Source organism: Bradysia coprophila, chromosome IV, assembly GCF_014529535.1.
Source record: "Bradysia coprophila strain Holo2 chromosome IV, BU_Bcop_v1, whole genome shotgun sequence".
Lineage (NCBI taxonomy): Eukaryota > Metazoa > Arthropoda > Insecta > Diptera > Sciaridae > Bradysia > Bradysia coprophila.
The window spans coordinates 1,303,032-1,316,763 of NC_050738.1; the positions used below are offsets into that span (position 1 = coordinate 1,303,032).

Consider the following 13,732-nt stretch of genomic DNA (forward strand, 5'->3'; position numbering starts at 1 on the left):
GTGTGTGCTTTTTATTCCGTTATTCATTTTTCACACAAGCGAGTTGACATTCGTTACACCAGAAGGAAAATGACGTGAAAATTTCAGTCTATTCCCCGAAGAGCATTTTCGGTAAAAATAGAAGAGTGAGTATCTCATAAAGAGTCAAATCAACTGAATTTTTCCTACATAGAGAGACAATGCGAATAATGAAAATCTAAGAGAATGTAAACAGTGGTCGTGTTTTTCGCTACACCGCTTTACGTGTTATAAAGGAAAACGCCTCCCACGTTAGTTTGCATAACAATTATTTTTATGCAATTCAGTGAGCGAATTCGATACTTATGCGGCCTGTGTGCAATGTTATTATGAACATATTTTATCTATCTAGAACGATAATCTCGAGCTTATCTCTCTAGGGAGTTTTTACTTATCTCGATATATCTGTTCTCGACAGATAAAATATGGTATGCACTTATTGCCAGACTGTTATTTTGACGTGTAGGACATTATTGCCAGAGCCGAAGGCGCCAATCTTGGCAACAGGTACATAATATATATTGTTGCACTAGTGCGATAAATGATTAGCTGTTTTTACTAAATATTAGAAAGCGATTCTCTACTTTTTTGTGTTGTGAATGACGACCAAAGATGACTAAACCATCGAAAGAGAAAAGCTTGAATTTTCGTGAAGATATTTTTACAGGAACCCTTGGTTCTTTATGTAAGCTTTACAGCCAAAACAATTAATTTCCGAATAAAGAGGCGCTATGTTATTGCTTTCACTCGTCGAAGCTTACCGTTTAAGTGCATTGATCTTGCTCAGTAAATTGTTAATTCTGAAGTGAGTCGGTGTATTTAGCATACAAAGTAGAGTAAGGTTATCGTACTAGAGAAATTCATGTCCGTAATTCTGGGTGACATTTTCTTTTCAATTTCTAATGCGATAATCACGATACATCGAATATAACATTCGTGAATTTCAATAAAAATTTAATAAAATTTATATTCTAAACGTGCCTATTAGCCGATAGAGACAATTTAATGGCCCAGACAACAAATAATAACTCGCAAGCGCATAAACACAATGATAAAAATTCACTGAACGTCCTTATATTACTTGCTAAAATCTTAACAATATGGTTGGTCGATGAACGCTTCAGTTCTTCAGTCATTAGTAGGTTTAATGGTATGTATATGCGAGGGGTAGAGACAAAGGCATAAATGTTCTAATCAACAACATTATAACTGCTTGATGGTTAATGAGCCACCTATCCATTTGATAATTTTTAAGTTTGATAGATTTTCAAGTACACTTATTCGGTTATACCATCGCATCCAACAAGCCTAATGACGTGACCATATAGACAAATAGGTGGAACGTTATTTAGTGTACACCTTGCAAAAGAGTTCAGTGTAACGAACTGGTTTCGAAAGATTTTAATTCATTGTCGGAAATTTCGGGTCTCTAACATCTGGGGAATAAAGAGACAGAAATGTTTAAGTAGACAAGATTTTAAGTAACTTACGGCCAATTTTATCTCAATTTTGCCTTTATAAAGATTGACTGATTAGTAATATTGCATTGTTTTTCAGTCATCCAAATAAGATCTGATTTGTATTATTATCATAAAGGTATCACTTAGAAAAATCTTGCACTTCGTACGAGGGGAAACTATACGAGCAATCTTGTCCCACCTATTTGCTATTGGTGACTACTGGCGCACTATTTCCTTCTATTTTCCCACTATTTACTTCTATTTGCTTGCCCACTATTTCCGTCTATTGAGGCCAATAGCAAATAGCACCTGTCCCAGTATTTGCTTCCTCGACTTGGTATACTGGATTATGACTTCATAAGATATTCTGAGGCCCAGAATATGGGCTATCAAAAAGATTGTCAGACAAATAGTCTTCCATGATTAAGGGTTAATAGGGGTGTGCGATGGTTCGGGGATCAGGATGGAAGGGGTCCACAAAAAATTCTTACCATCCCTAGATGTCAAAAACTGATTTTAAAAATTTTTAAAAATTCATTAACAACTTGTGCAAATTCACTGAAGCTGAATTTGCGACTACTGGTAAAATCTTATATTTCGACCTCTACCAACAATATGCTGCGAGATATTTTTTGCCCTAATTAGTGTTTTTCTACTAATTAGAGTCCAATAAAACAGAAAATGTTTAAATTGGAAACATTTGGCCGAAGCATTATGTTTGGTGTGTCGTCAAAGTTCGCCAACTATGAAAAATTGAGTAAATTTTAAATTTGAAAATTCTATAATCGACATAGAAAATTATTGGATTATTGTTCAAATGGGCTTAAATTGTTGGGAATGTTGCCGGCTATCCAAAAAAGAAGAGTTTTTGAAAATCGTCTGTGAAATGCGTGTGGTGTGAATGTTTGTTTTGCCCAAAATTGAGGAAAAAATCCTCAACGGAGAAAATCGATTATTTTGAAAACGTGTGAAAAGCATTGGTTTTGCCTCAAATAATTTAATTTAAAGTTTGTGGGCACTTTAGAGTCGAAAAAATTAAAATCCGTCATTTTTTAAACGTTTTCAAAAAATCGATTTTTTCCGTTGAGGAATTTTGCCTCAATTTTGGTCCAAACAAACAGTCACACCACACACACATTCACAGACGATTTCCAAAAACTCTTCTTTCTTGGATAGCCGGCAACATTCCCAACCATTTAAGCCCATTTGAGCAATAATCGAATAATTTTCTATGTCGATTATAGAATTTTCAGCTTCAGTGAATTTGCGCAAGTTGTTAATGAATTTAAAAAAAAAATTAAAATCACTTTTTGACATCTAGGGATGGTAAGAATTTTTTGTGGACCCCTTTCATCCTGATCCCCGAACCATCGCTCACCCCTACTGGTTATTCTCTAATCTTTGCGTTTTCGTTCTTCAAATGAAACAAAACTTCTCTGTATGTAGTGACATATTTCACCAATTTAAGTCGGAAAACCTCTTTAAATAAAAGAGTTCTATCGACAATGAAGTCGCGGTAACGTTGTTATAACACATGTTATGTTATGTGACTACAAGCTAACAAAATAAACGATGAGCTTTGATCACAGCGAAAATAGACTCGTATTTTATACCACTCTGATGACACCGGACCCTGGTGAATCAGCTGGTAACACTCATCCACACATTATGTAACAATCCACGACAATTATGCAGCTGAACAAATTAATTTGTTACACACAACCATTTCAGCCGATCCGAAGGTCGACAACTAAATTTTTGGATAGAATTTATTAGCAATTTCAATGTAAATATTTAAAAAAAAAATTTTTGTTAGCTCGATTTTTTCAATTTGAGAACGGCGGACACCAGCGCTTTATCGATATCTATATACGAAAATGCGTCTTAAATGAATAAGTTAAATTTTTGGTTGTAGTCTGTACTAATATGTTCAACAGAAAGACACACATTTTGAGGAAGTAGGATGTTCCGAAGTACGAATTTTACTATCCCTGGACTCTCTTCAAATTTCTTTTTTTCGTTAATTTTGTTTGAAAAGGACGAAAAGAAACTCGAAGTGCAAATCTTTCAAAATTCTCATTGATCGCTTTTATCCCGCTCATATTGCCCTAATTACCATCCATAACATCCAAACGGTAACAATTTATTCCGTCTGGGCCCTCACAACGGTCATATGCAATAATGCTTTCAACTTTGTAAAAAATACAAAACAAGACATTTCCTCATTGGTTAGAAGAGTCTTATCAACGTACGGCAAGTATATCGATCGTATTTAACATTTTTCGTATCACTTGAACAATAATTTCCCACTGTACGGAGATATATTTATGCAGCAATTTTGTGTGTCAATATTTAAATGGTTATATTGCTGAGGCAGTTAGTCTGCAATCAGCCATCAGCGTGCGTATAAGTCGATATCAATTGAATGGAATTATCAACAACGAAAAAAAAGTTACAAAGTAAAACGTGCACGGCGAATATAATGTTTCTGCGTAGTGAATTTTCGTTACAATTTTTTTTTTCTGTTTGAATATCCGTTGAATTGAAACAGTCAATTAACGTTTAATGACCATACGCGATTGTGTTAATCTTACAATTTCACAAAAAAATTAAATAAAAAAATCGGCGTGTTGACGATCTCATTTCGGTACAATCAATAAAACGTCGATTAACAAATCCTTAACTGAAAGTGTTAATTGTACCGAAAGAGTGTGAATCCGCATCAATAAATTTACCGAATTACCGAATTCAAAACGGTTGTGCATTTTTATATTAATCCGAAATTATATTCATCGGTTGGTTCACCAAAATAAACAGTTGACAACATTCTCAATAAGCTCATCGAATCATGACAAAACTGGGTAAAAATTTCTATATTTAGTTCAGTAACGACAACGACAATAAATTTTTTTAAATAAATAAAATTTTATTGAATTATTGGCATCAATACAATGTTGACTGCTACTGTTGTTGTTGTTGTTTACACACAACATTGTGAACCTGAAAAATTGCAAACACTTTATCCACTTTGCATATCAATTTCAATTACCCACTTTGGCATCTAATACATCGAATACTTTGCAGCAGCAATTATCTTTGCATTTGGTTTCGTTCAATCATTGATTCAATTAACTGAAACCGTTGCTGATCAAGAATTTCAACGACCAAACGTAATATTTATACTTGCAGACGATTTGGTAAGAGTGAATATAATAAACAACAAAATAGAGAAATTCAAATTCAATTTACTTGAGATTATGTACGATGAGTGATTGTATGTACACTGATACGATTTATTACTCTAATTTTATGTGACAATGTCACGTATAGGGCTGGAACGATGTTGGATTTCATGGTTCGGTATGTGACAAATTAATTTCATGTTTTCAATACGGATTTACACAATAAATTTTGGTGTTAATATACGGTTGCAGGCGCAAATACCCACACCAAATTTAGACGCACTGGCTTATTCTGGTTTGATATTGAATAACTATTATGTTACACCAATATGCACTCCGAGTCGATCTGCATTGATGACTGGAAAATATCCGATTCATACAGGTAATGGAGAGATGCATACAGTTTGAGCCGTTTTTCATTTCTCTCATTTCGTTTTACCTAACATCAAAATTGGAACAATTTTTTGGTTTTGTTTACATAACAAATTGTTATTCAAATCGATGGCAACAAAATGTAATTTCTTTCTCTTCATGTAACCAAATTAGGAATGCAACATACGGTACTCTATGCGGCTGAACCAAGAGGATTGAGTTTGGATGAGAAAATTTTGCCCGAATATTTGAAGGACTTGGGGTGAGATAAGAAATTTTCTCAATTACTTGATGCGTTTGCGTATAAAATCTTTTACTTGCGTCGCAAACCGTAATTTTCATGTTTCAAGCACGGGATAACTCGGGATAAAAAGGAAAAGTCTTGTTTCCGTATGTTTATTGACCTCGGCTACGCCTCGGATCAACAAAATTCACACTAAAGCTCTACTATTAATCTATCCCTAGTCATGTCGTGATTATGATTAGGGCCTCGAATCAAAGTAGTGCTTGAAACATGAAAAGTACGGTTGTCGATGCATAAACCCTCTAATGGTACATTACGTTCTTGTTTGGAGATTTTTATCTTGCCGAGAGGGAGCCGAAGGCAAGGGCTACCATACCTCTTGGGAAAATAAAAATCTACAAACAATTATGTACTTGCCAAGCCCTGCGAAAATTAAAATTATCGCAAGCAAAATCCTATTACAAACAACAAACGTGCCGTCATTTTTAACGATTAAATCTGTTACTTCTATTGTTTAAAGTATAACTTAGCCTTTGATGCAAAATTGTTTACTTAATTCGTTTTAACATACAATTTGCTTACATAAGAGAACGCAATCCACGACATCATCGTCTTATTTTTACCGTCTTTATTGATAACAGATGACCTTTAACTTTATGCAGATAATTAGTGAATTTTCATATGATTTATAAGCCTCTATTGGCTAACACTATTACGGACTTTGCCAATTACAATTATAATGACATGAATTCTGCAAGACTGCCACGCTATTAGCTGAATAGCACAAAATGCGTTATGGCTATAGCGATCCCAATTCCTCTATCTCGACTGCAATGAAACTCAACTGACATGATTTTAAAGATTTTCATGTAACTCTTCTGAATTTTAGTCGAAGCAACGCGCTTTAAGCATGAGTGGTACTCTAAATATAGTACTGAAACTAGACAGCGCATCAAACAAATTTTGGAATTGTAAAAAAATCTGGAAAAGTTTTGATACCAAATAGTACTCTATTTGGCAGAGCTGTCACTCGAGGTGCGTTGGTCAAAGTCAAAAGTCAAACCGTTTTGGTGATGACACGTCAGACACGGTGGTGCGATGGCTAGAACACTCGACTGATAATCGAGTGGTCCCAGCTCGATCACACATGGTTACAAAGTAATTTTATTTTCAAATTTCAATTCAGTTTCGAGTCATTTTCACCCAAACAAACATTGCCGATATCCTCAGCCTCAAATGCCACCCAATCGTTAATTCACTACATTTTTTGACAAAGAAGTTTCTTCGATCTTTATATGAAATTCGTATTATTAGCGACAGCGCGCTATTTTGTTTTTCGAATTCAGTCGAATTTCCTTGGAATTCAGTGTATTTCGAAACAAATTTTATTTACGTCGGTTCCATCGGTCTACAGTATCAACAGTTATAATGTTGAAATACCTTAATCGTTGAATATAATGGATAATGGACAGACTTCCGTCATCTAACCTTTCTCGATGATTCTGTTCAGTTCGTCTTGCCTTGTTAAAGGTCAGTTCCACTATAGCATTTTTGAATTTTCATATTTTTGACCACCGACACTTCAGAGAGTTACAAAAAAAGTTAATGAAACTGTTAAATGTTGAACTTGATTTCATTACAGAAAGTTTATGTAACGAGGTTGAATTGAATCATTAAATGATTAAGCCGAGGGGTCACATACGTCTCCGTTAAGTGTATTGCACATTCAACATTTACCTACGTTGCATTCACAAGAATTCGTTTGTTCTTTCGTAAAATTCCGTGGTAACTGTAACGTAGGTAACCGTGGATTGAGGATCATTTAGTCAACCAATTGTGTCGCCCAATTATTTAAGCGTCAGTCTCTTCCAATGAAAGTGTAAAACAGGTATGGTCTATTGTCCGCCCGGAGGACATACAAATTTGATTTTCGTGCTTAAACGCACTCATTTTCATATTATTTTGACATAAAATGAGAGTGCGTTTAAGACGAATTCGCCGATCGACCATACCTGTTCTGGACTTTCATTGGTCTCTTCGACCTATCAACAATTCAAATGACAACTCGTCTCTCTTTCAGGTACTCGAATCATATCGTTGGAAAATGGCACCTGGGTACGTAATATTTAACCTTTTATAAATGGCAAACACGACAAGATATCAACCAAAAACCATTTCTAAATCTGTTACTTCTTTTGCTGGAATTATTGCTTAGTGTTTGATACACACATTTTGAACACAAACTTAAAAGAAAACATTTTGCTCACTGCTAATTTCTGTCAGAGTCCTCGATAGCCGTTTCTGAACGGCTAATCGGAAGTCTCTTAAAACTGATAAAAATGAAGTCCAGTTTCCCAGACTGTAAAATTTGAATGATTTTTTGGAACAGGGCACTTCAGGAGAGAATACACACCTCTGTTTCGTGGATTCGATTCGCATGTTGGTTACTGGACAGGCCATCACGACTATTTCGACCACACAGCTGATGAGAAACCATCTTGGGGTCTTGACATTCGAAGGGGTAGAAAATCGCATTTTGATCTTTTTTTTTTGCAAAAATTTTATGAATCACAATTTCACAATAGGTCTAGATGTGGCCTACGATCTTCATGGTGCCTATACGACTGATATAATAGCTAGGGAATCAGTAAAGATCATTCAGAATCACAATGCATCGAAACCATTATTCCTATACATGGCTCACGCAGCGGTACATTCAGGCAATCCGTATAATCCCCTACCAGCACCAGACGAAGCCGTTGCAAAGATGTCGCACATTGGCAATTATAATCGGCGCAAATTTGCGGCTATGAGTATGAATGATTAGTGAGAGTGAAGACTTCACTTTGAATGTTTCGAAACATGTTTTCAGTGTCCATTCTTGATGAGTCTGTCGGTGCCGTTGTAACAGCGTTGCGAAAACAGAATATGCTTCAAAATTCGATAATTATATTCAGTACAGACAATGGAGGCCCGGCTGAAGGTTTCAATTTGAATGCCGCATCGAATTGGCCATTAAGAGGTGTCAAGAACACATTGTGGGAAGGTGGAATCAGAGGGGCTGCAATGATTTGGAGTCCATTAATTGAGAAAACGAGCCGAATTGCCAATCAAACAATGCATATAACAGATTGGCTACCGACAATTATTTCGGCTGTTGGTGGTGATCTGAGGTACAGCGAATCTTTTTCTTTTTAATTTCGCACAAAATATTAAGGCTCGCTCTTACCTCTTACTTTCCAGTAACTTGAAGTCTAACATCGACGGCATTGACATTTGGAACGCACTATCCACTGATGGCACATCAGACCGTACTGAAATTTTGCACAACATTGATGACTTGTATGGAAATGCAGCAGTTACTCAAGGAGACTGGAAAGTGATGAAAGGAACTACGTATCAAGGCAAGTGGGATAATTGGTATGGTCCAGCCGGATCGCGAGACATTCGAGATTATGATCTGAGAGCAGTATCTGACTGTCCAGCTGGCAAAGCATTGAACGACATGAGATTACTACCTAACGAGGCGAAGATCATGTAAGTTCCATGAAGTTGTTGTACGATTAAGATGACGATTTGACGAATTCAATTTGTTGAACAGCGAAATGAGGAAGAACGCAATCGTTAATTGTTCGAAAGGTGGTTTTCAAAACAAGCGAACCGATGACTGCTTGCCATTACTGAGACCTTGCCTGTTCAACATCGCAGAAGATCCGTGTGAAATGTTCAATTTAGCTGAAAGGTTCGATGGTGTAAAATTACGTTGAAATGGTTCAAGAACCCAATCGATTCGTTGCAGATATCCAAACATTTTGAATACAATGCTGCAACTACTGAATAAATACAACTCTACAGCCGTACCGCCAGCAAATCTGGATCTTGATCCTAGAGGAGATCCGAGAAGGTGGGGCAATGTGTGGACAAATTTTGGAGACTACGAATAGTAATAGTTGTGGCGAAGTTGTGCAGCCATCAAATAGCCAAATTTTTTAGTGAATGTTGCTGAAAATGATCTCCAATCGAATTTTTTTTACGTTTCAAGGAAGACTTTGTAACCACAAATTATTTTCGCGAAGAATTGAATAAAGTTGACCTCTGAGCTATGCTCGAAATACGTTTATCCGTGTCAGCGAGATTGTTCTAGTCGGATTATCCATCCGACTAGCTACACACACTTTGTTCACTCCTATTGCACCAAGCACGAAGTTATGTAAATTAGCGTTGCGCCATTGCAACGACTTTCGTATTTGGGATGATTGAAAGGATATGATCAGTGTAAGCGTCACCTCGGTCAATGCTCCCTTTAGAAAGCATTGACTAGGTTCAATCTTTGATTGTAAGTATTTTCAACAGATCGATGCAAAATCTATTACTTCATCAGATTTAACAAATCACTGCAAGCCAAACACCACAAAGACGTTATCGGAATCACCATAACAACTTTCTATAGGTCGGCATTTCGGAACGAAGGGGTTTTCAGTCCTTCGGATTGAAGAAACGTTTCGTTATTGAGAATTCTAACTCAAGAACCACAGTTCTTCGACAGGATAAAAACCACCAACTTTCATCTCTGTCGATTGCAGACCATATTGGCAATTAACAGAACAGTTCTATCGGAGCGGAAAAGTTGAATCACCAAAAGATACAAAATGTACAACAGACAGTGGTGGACTGGTGGACACAAAATGCGCAACCGTGATTTACATGTATAGAAGGCAATATCATTTCTAGAAAATTATTCAAAAAATTGCGCCCATTCGGGTGGATCATTGGTGTAGTACTTTCTCGATATGTCAAAGTATCAAGCCATTCAAAACCTTCAAAACACATTCGTGACAAACTCTCGTGGCTTTCGTTTGTTGACAATTTTTCCGTTCAAAATAAAATCAGAAACTTGCATAAAATAATGAGTGAAACGACCACCAAGCCGGGCGAAGTTGTAATGCCCGGTGACACAGTTGACATTAACAAAGATTTGTTCAAGAACAAACGCATCATACTCGGTCCGGGACTTCGAAATGTTGACGATCAAGTGATTGCTTGTAAGCCGGGGATTTTACGCACCAAAAATCAAACATTCTGGGTGGACAGCTATCAGAAGCGATACATTCCGTGTCGCGGTGAAACGGTCATTGGAACGGTGACGCAGAAAGCCGGCGACATTTATCGGGTGGACATTGGTGCTAGTGAACCGGCCTGTTTGCCGTATCTCGCATTCGAAGGTGCAACGAAAAAGAATCGACCGGACGTGAATGTGGGTGATTTAGTGTTTGCCAAATTGTTGAACGCGAGCAAAGACTACGAATCGGAATTGATCTGTGTGAATTCGTACGGTCAAAAGCATAAACTGGGAGCACTGACCGGCGGTTTCGTGTTTAACTGTAGCATAAATCTGGTGAGGAGATTGCTGAACGAAAATGGGAATGTGCTTCGAGCTATTCAGAAAGAGATTCAAGTTCCGTTGGAGATTGTTATCGGAATGAACGGTCGAGTGTGGATAAATGGGAAGAATCCCAGAGACATCATTGCTGTGGCGAACGCTATTTTAGCAGCCGAAGACATATCCGAAGAAGAAGTTGCAGAGATGGTGCACAGAGTCGGTGGTTATTTTACGGGAATTAAGTGAGTGTTTGTACGATTCATTAGAGAAATAAATTGGTCAATCAATCAACGGTTGTCGCTTTTGTTATGGCGCTGGAGAAAATATTAATCAAATTCCCATCAGACTTCATAGACCTCCTTTGATGAGAGTAGAGCCTCCTCATTTAAGGGAGAATGACAAGGTGTTCGTGAAATTTTTATTTAACTTCTGACACATTTCTCTCAATAGCCTCAATAAGAACAACACACACTCTACGAATAATAGCGGCAGAGTCGAAATTTTGCTTGATTTTTGCAAGTAGTTCCAGGTGGTACCTGTGGTCCAATCGAAAAGTGATGTATGGAAGGTGCCCCTTATTTTTGATAATGTACAAGTCGTCCATACATCATTTTGTCCAAAAACTTCAAATTTAGCCGATATAATTTTGGGTCATTTTGACTCTGCCGCTATTATCCGTAGAGTGTGTGTTGTTCGTATTGAGGCTATTTAGCCTTACCTCTATCGTATAACATTTGTCACTCTCCATGCCTGTATTATCCTCCTATTCAAACATAAAATCCTTCAGATTTTCAAAATACAGAGGAAGAGATGGCAGCATGAGCCCTTCAATGCCACTTCTGACTCAATTTAGAATTGCATAGGACCCGGGACAAGGATTATCGACGTCAATATTTGATCATTGCTAGACATTGATCAAGAACGTTCGGCGATTTGGGGTACGTGGTACTATTAATCCTGGCACGTCGAACATTTTTTGTGCATAGCAGCCACGACTCTAGCATTGACTGTAAACACGTCAGATGAAGGAAAGGTCTGTTGGTCCACTTTACAAAGAAATTGGCTCAGTGCCAAGGGTTGAAGTTGTTAAATAGCTACGATCTTTCGTGATATCTGGCAGTAGAGGGACGAAGCGAACGAAAGTTCTTCACCAAATATTTTGTGGTTGCAGAGGGCATACAAAATCAATCCCAATGTCTTGCAGTGTACACGATAGATTAAAGGTGGCACGATTTTTAGTCAAAACGTCTGTATGTTCCCGTTGGAAACGTCTGGTAGAAAAGGAATTAAATCTTTGATCAGGTTGAATCCAAAATTGACCTGTTCAGTCTTAACTGCGTTCCCTATACTTAAACCACGGTGATGCAACGCAACAACACACAAATTTCCTACGAACAATGTCTCTTCAAATCAGTTGCCGAGTCACTTACAAGGTGATTAATGTGATCATTTTGTTTACAAATTTGGACTTGTGTCTAGCCTGGTTTTACAAAACTACTCCGATGTTCAGTCATTAATTTGACGGGTTATTCTAACGATCAACTTACCTTTTCTTGATTTTATGTGACCATCTTGTGTGTGTCTTTTCACTTGCTCATGGACGTTCTTCTAACAGAAATGACTGAGTCACTAAATTGATTTGGTAAAATTGTGCCGGTTGCATCACGCGTGTTAGAATATCACCAAAGTCGTAGCCAGTAATTCGTTTCGGTACGGATTTTAGATATTTTTCGTGCTTCGTAGGACTCTGCTCCACAGACACATCAGTTAGAATTTTGATCACTATACTGCCAGTCATTACGTGGAAAATTCACTCCACTGGGACATTGGTGATATCGAAACCAACAGATTCTCCAGCTAACTGATTTCCGTCACGGTTTCCATAATATCACCACCGTGGCACTCTTCAAGAACTGGACTTTCTCGGAGCAGGAAAAACGTTTACATGAATCTCGTAAGCTTTGATAGAAACTTTATTTTCGCCCAATTCGAGTGTCAAAAACAAAGAATTTATCGTTTTCCTCCGATTCGTGCTGCCGGCTTTTGCACATTCTTGGCGGCCTTCTGTTTCGGTTGAGCCTTTTTGGCTGTTGGAGCAGTGGTCGTTTTCTTTGCTGCCTTGGTTGCTTTCTTTTGATCTTTAGCAGCCCTAAAAAACGACAAGCACATGGAAAATCAGTTCAGCCCGCGAAAGCCACTTTGCGCAGACGAAACACTTACTTGATGGCCTGTTCCCGTTGTGCCTTACGAACTTCTGGTTTCATGTTTCGCTTAGCCATGATTTCTGTGAGGGAAGCGCCGACAATAGCCCGTTGGAATTTCTGTGTACGGCGTGTACGTTTACGGGTGGTCTCCTCTTCGATACCTTTTTTGTGTTTGCGTCGGTAAAGAACAGTCCATGTTACTTTACGTGGGTTACGCTTCATCAAATACGATCGCTCGCATTTCTTGTTGAGGAAAGTGAAGGTCTGTCGGAAAGAGAACAAAACGACATGATTGCAGAGGTTATGTTTACGTCGAATCGGAAATTTGTTTTGATCCGTGTGACTGGTTCAAAAGCACTTCCGCTGCCACACACACTTAGCCACAAAGGTTTCACGTTTTAAAATGCGTCACAAACATCCAAATCAAGCTTACCTTTCCGTCAATTTTGACCATAGTTTTACCATGTCCTGGGTAAATTTTGTACCCGCTGAAAGCGCAAAGTCCGATCCTGAAATTGAATAAATTTTATTAGATTACACTGCCGGCACACCCAAGGAACATTGTTTCAATCATTTCGATTGGTAAAAATGTAAGATGACGCCGAATTTTACGAATATTCGGAAAACATTTTCACTTACTTCATCTTGTCACGGATTTCTTAGCAAAAAGAGACAGATGTGCAGTGCTGAGCAACGATATTTTCGAATATGCGCTAGCGTTGTACAGAAAATGTAGTAAAACGTCAAAAAGACACAAATGTATTTTGACAGATCCACAGATCGAACATGCGCATATGTTCGATAATATTCTTGTATCGAACGGTGAGCTAAGTAAATACCTTAGTGTAATAGATTGGTAAAGCCAATTGAAT

General features: G+C 37.6%; 3 protein-coding genes across 4 annotated transcripts; 2 read left to right on the plus strand and 1 right to left on the minus strand.

The window, feature by feature from the left end:
• Nucleotides 1-3,750: 3,750 nt before the first annotated feature.
• Nucleotides 3,751-9,405, plus strand: LOC119066638 (arylsulfatase J). 2 transcript variants are annotated; one of them, XM_037169206.1, is made up of 12 exons: nucleotides 3,751-4,339; nucleotides 4,566-4,675; nucleotides 4,809-4,838; nucleotides 4,913-5,042; nucleotides 5,207-5,294; nucleotides 7,357-7,391; nucleotides 7,666-7,797; nucleotides 7,862-8,089; nucleotides 8,149-8,449; nucleotides 8,520-8,813; nucleotides 8,878-9,018; nucleotides 9,076-9,405. In XM_037169206.1, the coding sequence occupies exons 1-12, from the start codon at nucleotides 4,327-4,329 to the stop codon at nucleotides 9,218-9,220; spliced, it is 1,647 nt and encodes a 548-aa protein (XP_037025101.1). In that variant the 5' UTR covers nucleotides 3,751-4,326; the 3' UTR covers nucleotides 9,221-9,405. The 2 variants fall into 2 exon arrangements, with proteins under 2 accessions (XP_037025101.1, XP_037025100.1); XM_037169205.1 differs by having other exon boundaries at nucleotides 3,752-4,339; nucleotides 4,563-4,675.
• A 679-nt stretch (nucleotides 9,406-10,084) lies between these two features.
• Nucleotides 10,085-10,943, plus strand: LOC119066640 (exosome complex component RRP40). The gene has a single exon (XM_037169208.1). The coding sequence runs from the start codon at nucleotides 10,183-10,185 to the stop codon at nucleotides 10,900-10,902; it is 720 nt and encodes a 239-aa protein (XP_037025103.1). The 5' UTR covers nucleotides 10,085-10,182; the 3' UTR covers nucleotides 10,903-10,943.
• A 1,663-nt stretch (nucleotides 10,944-12,606) lies between these two features.
• LOC119066643 (60S ribosomal protein L24) lies at nucleotides 12,607-13,640 on the minus strand. Its single transcript, XM_037169210.1, has 4 exons — nucleotides 13,500-13,640; nucleotides 13,294-13,369; nucleotides 12,877-13,124; nucleotides 12,607-12,805 (listed from the first exon to the last, which is right to left on the minus strand). Exons 1-4 carry the CDS (start codon nucleotides 13,502-13,504, stop codon nucleotides 12,667-12,669), a joined length of 468 nt encoding a protein of 155 aa, XP_037025105.1. The 5' UTR covers nucleotides 13,505-13,640; the 3' UTR covers nucleotides 12,607-12,666.
• Nucleotides 13,641-13,732: the final 92 nt, after the last annotated feature.

Bases quoted from the DNA above. Each gene is read 5' to 3' on its own strand.
- LOC119066638 (XM_037169205.1), top strand. The intron at 4,839-4,912 runs GTATGTGACAAA...ATACGGTTGCAG, and splicing joins ATGTTGGATTTCATGGTTCG to GCGCAAATACCCACACCAAA. The intron at 9,019-9,075 runs GTTCGATGGTGT...GATTCGTTGCAG, and splicing joins ATGTTCAATTTAGCTGAAAG to ATATCCAAACATTTTGAATA.
- LOC119066640 (XM_037169208.1), top strand. From the start codon at position 10,183: ATGAGTGAAACGACCACCAAGCCGGGCGAAGTTGTAATGCCCGGTGAC.
- LOC119066643 (XM_037169210.1), bottom strand. The intron at 13,125-13,293 runs GTAAGCTTGATT...TCTTTCCGACAG, and splicing joins TGGTCAAAATTGACGGAAAG to ACCTTCACTTTCCTCAACAA. The intron at 12,806-12,876 runs GTAAGTGTTTCG...GTCGTTTTTTAG, and splicing joins CAACGGGAACAGGCCATCAA to GGCTGCTAAAGATCAAAAGA.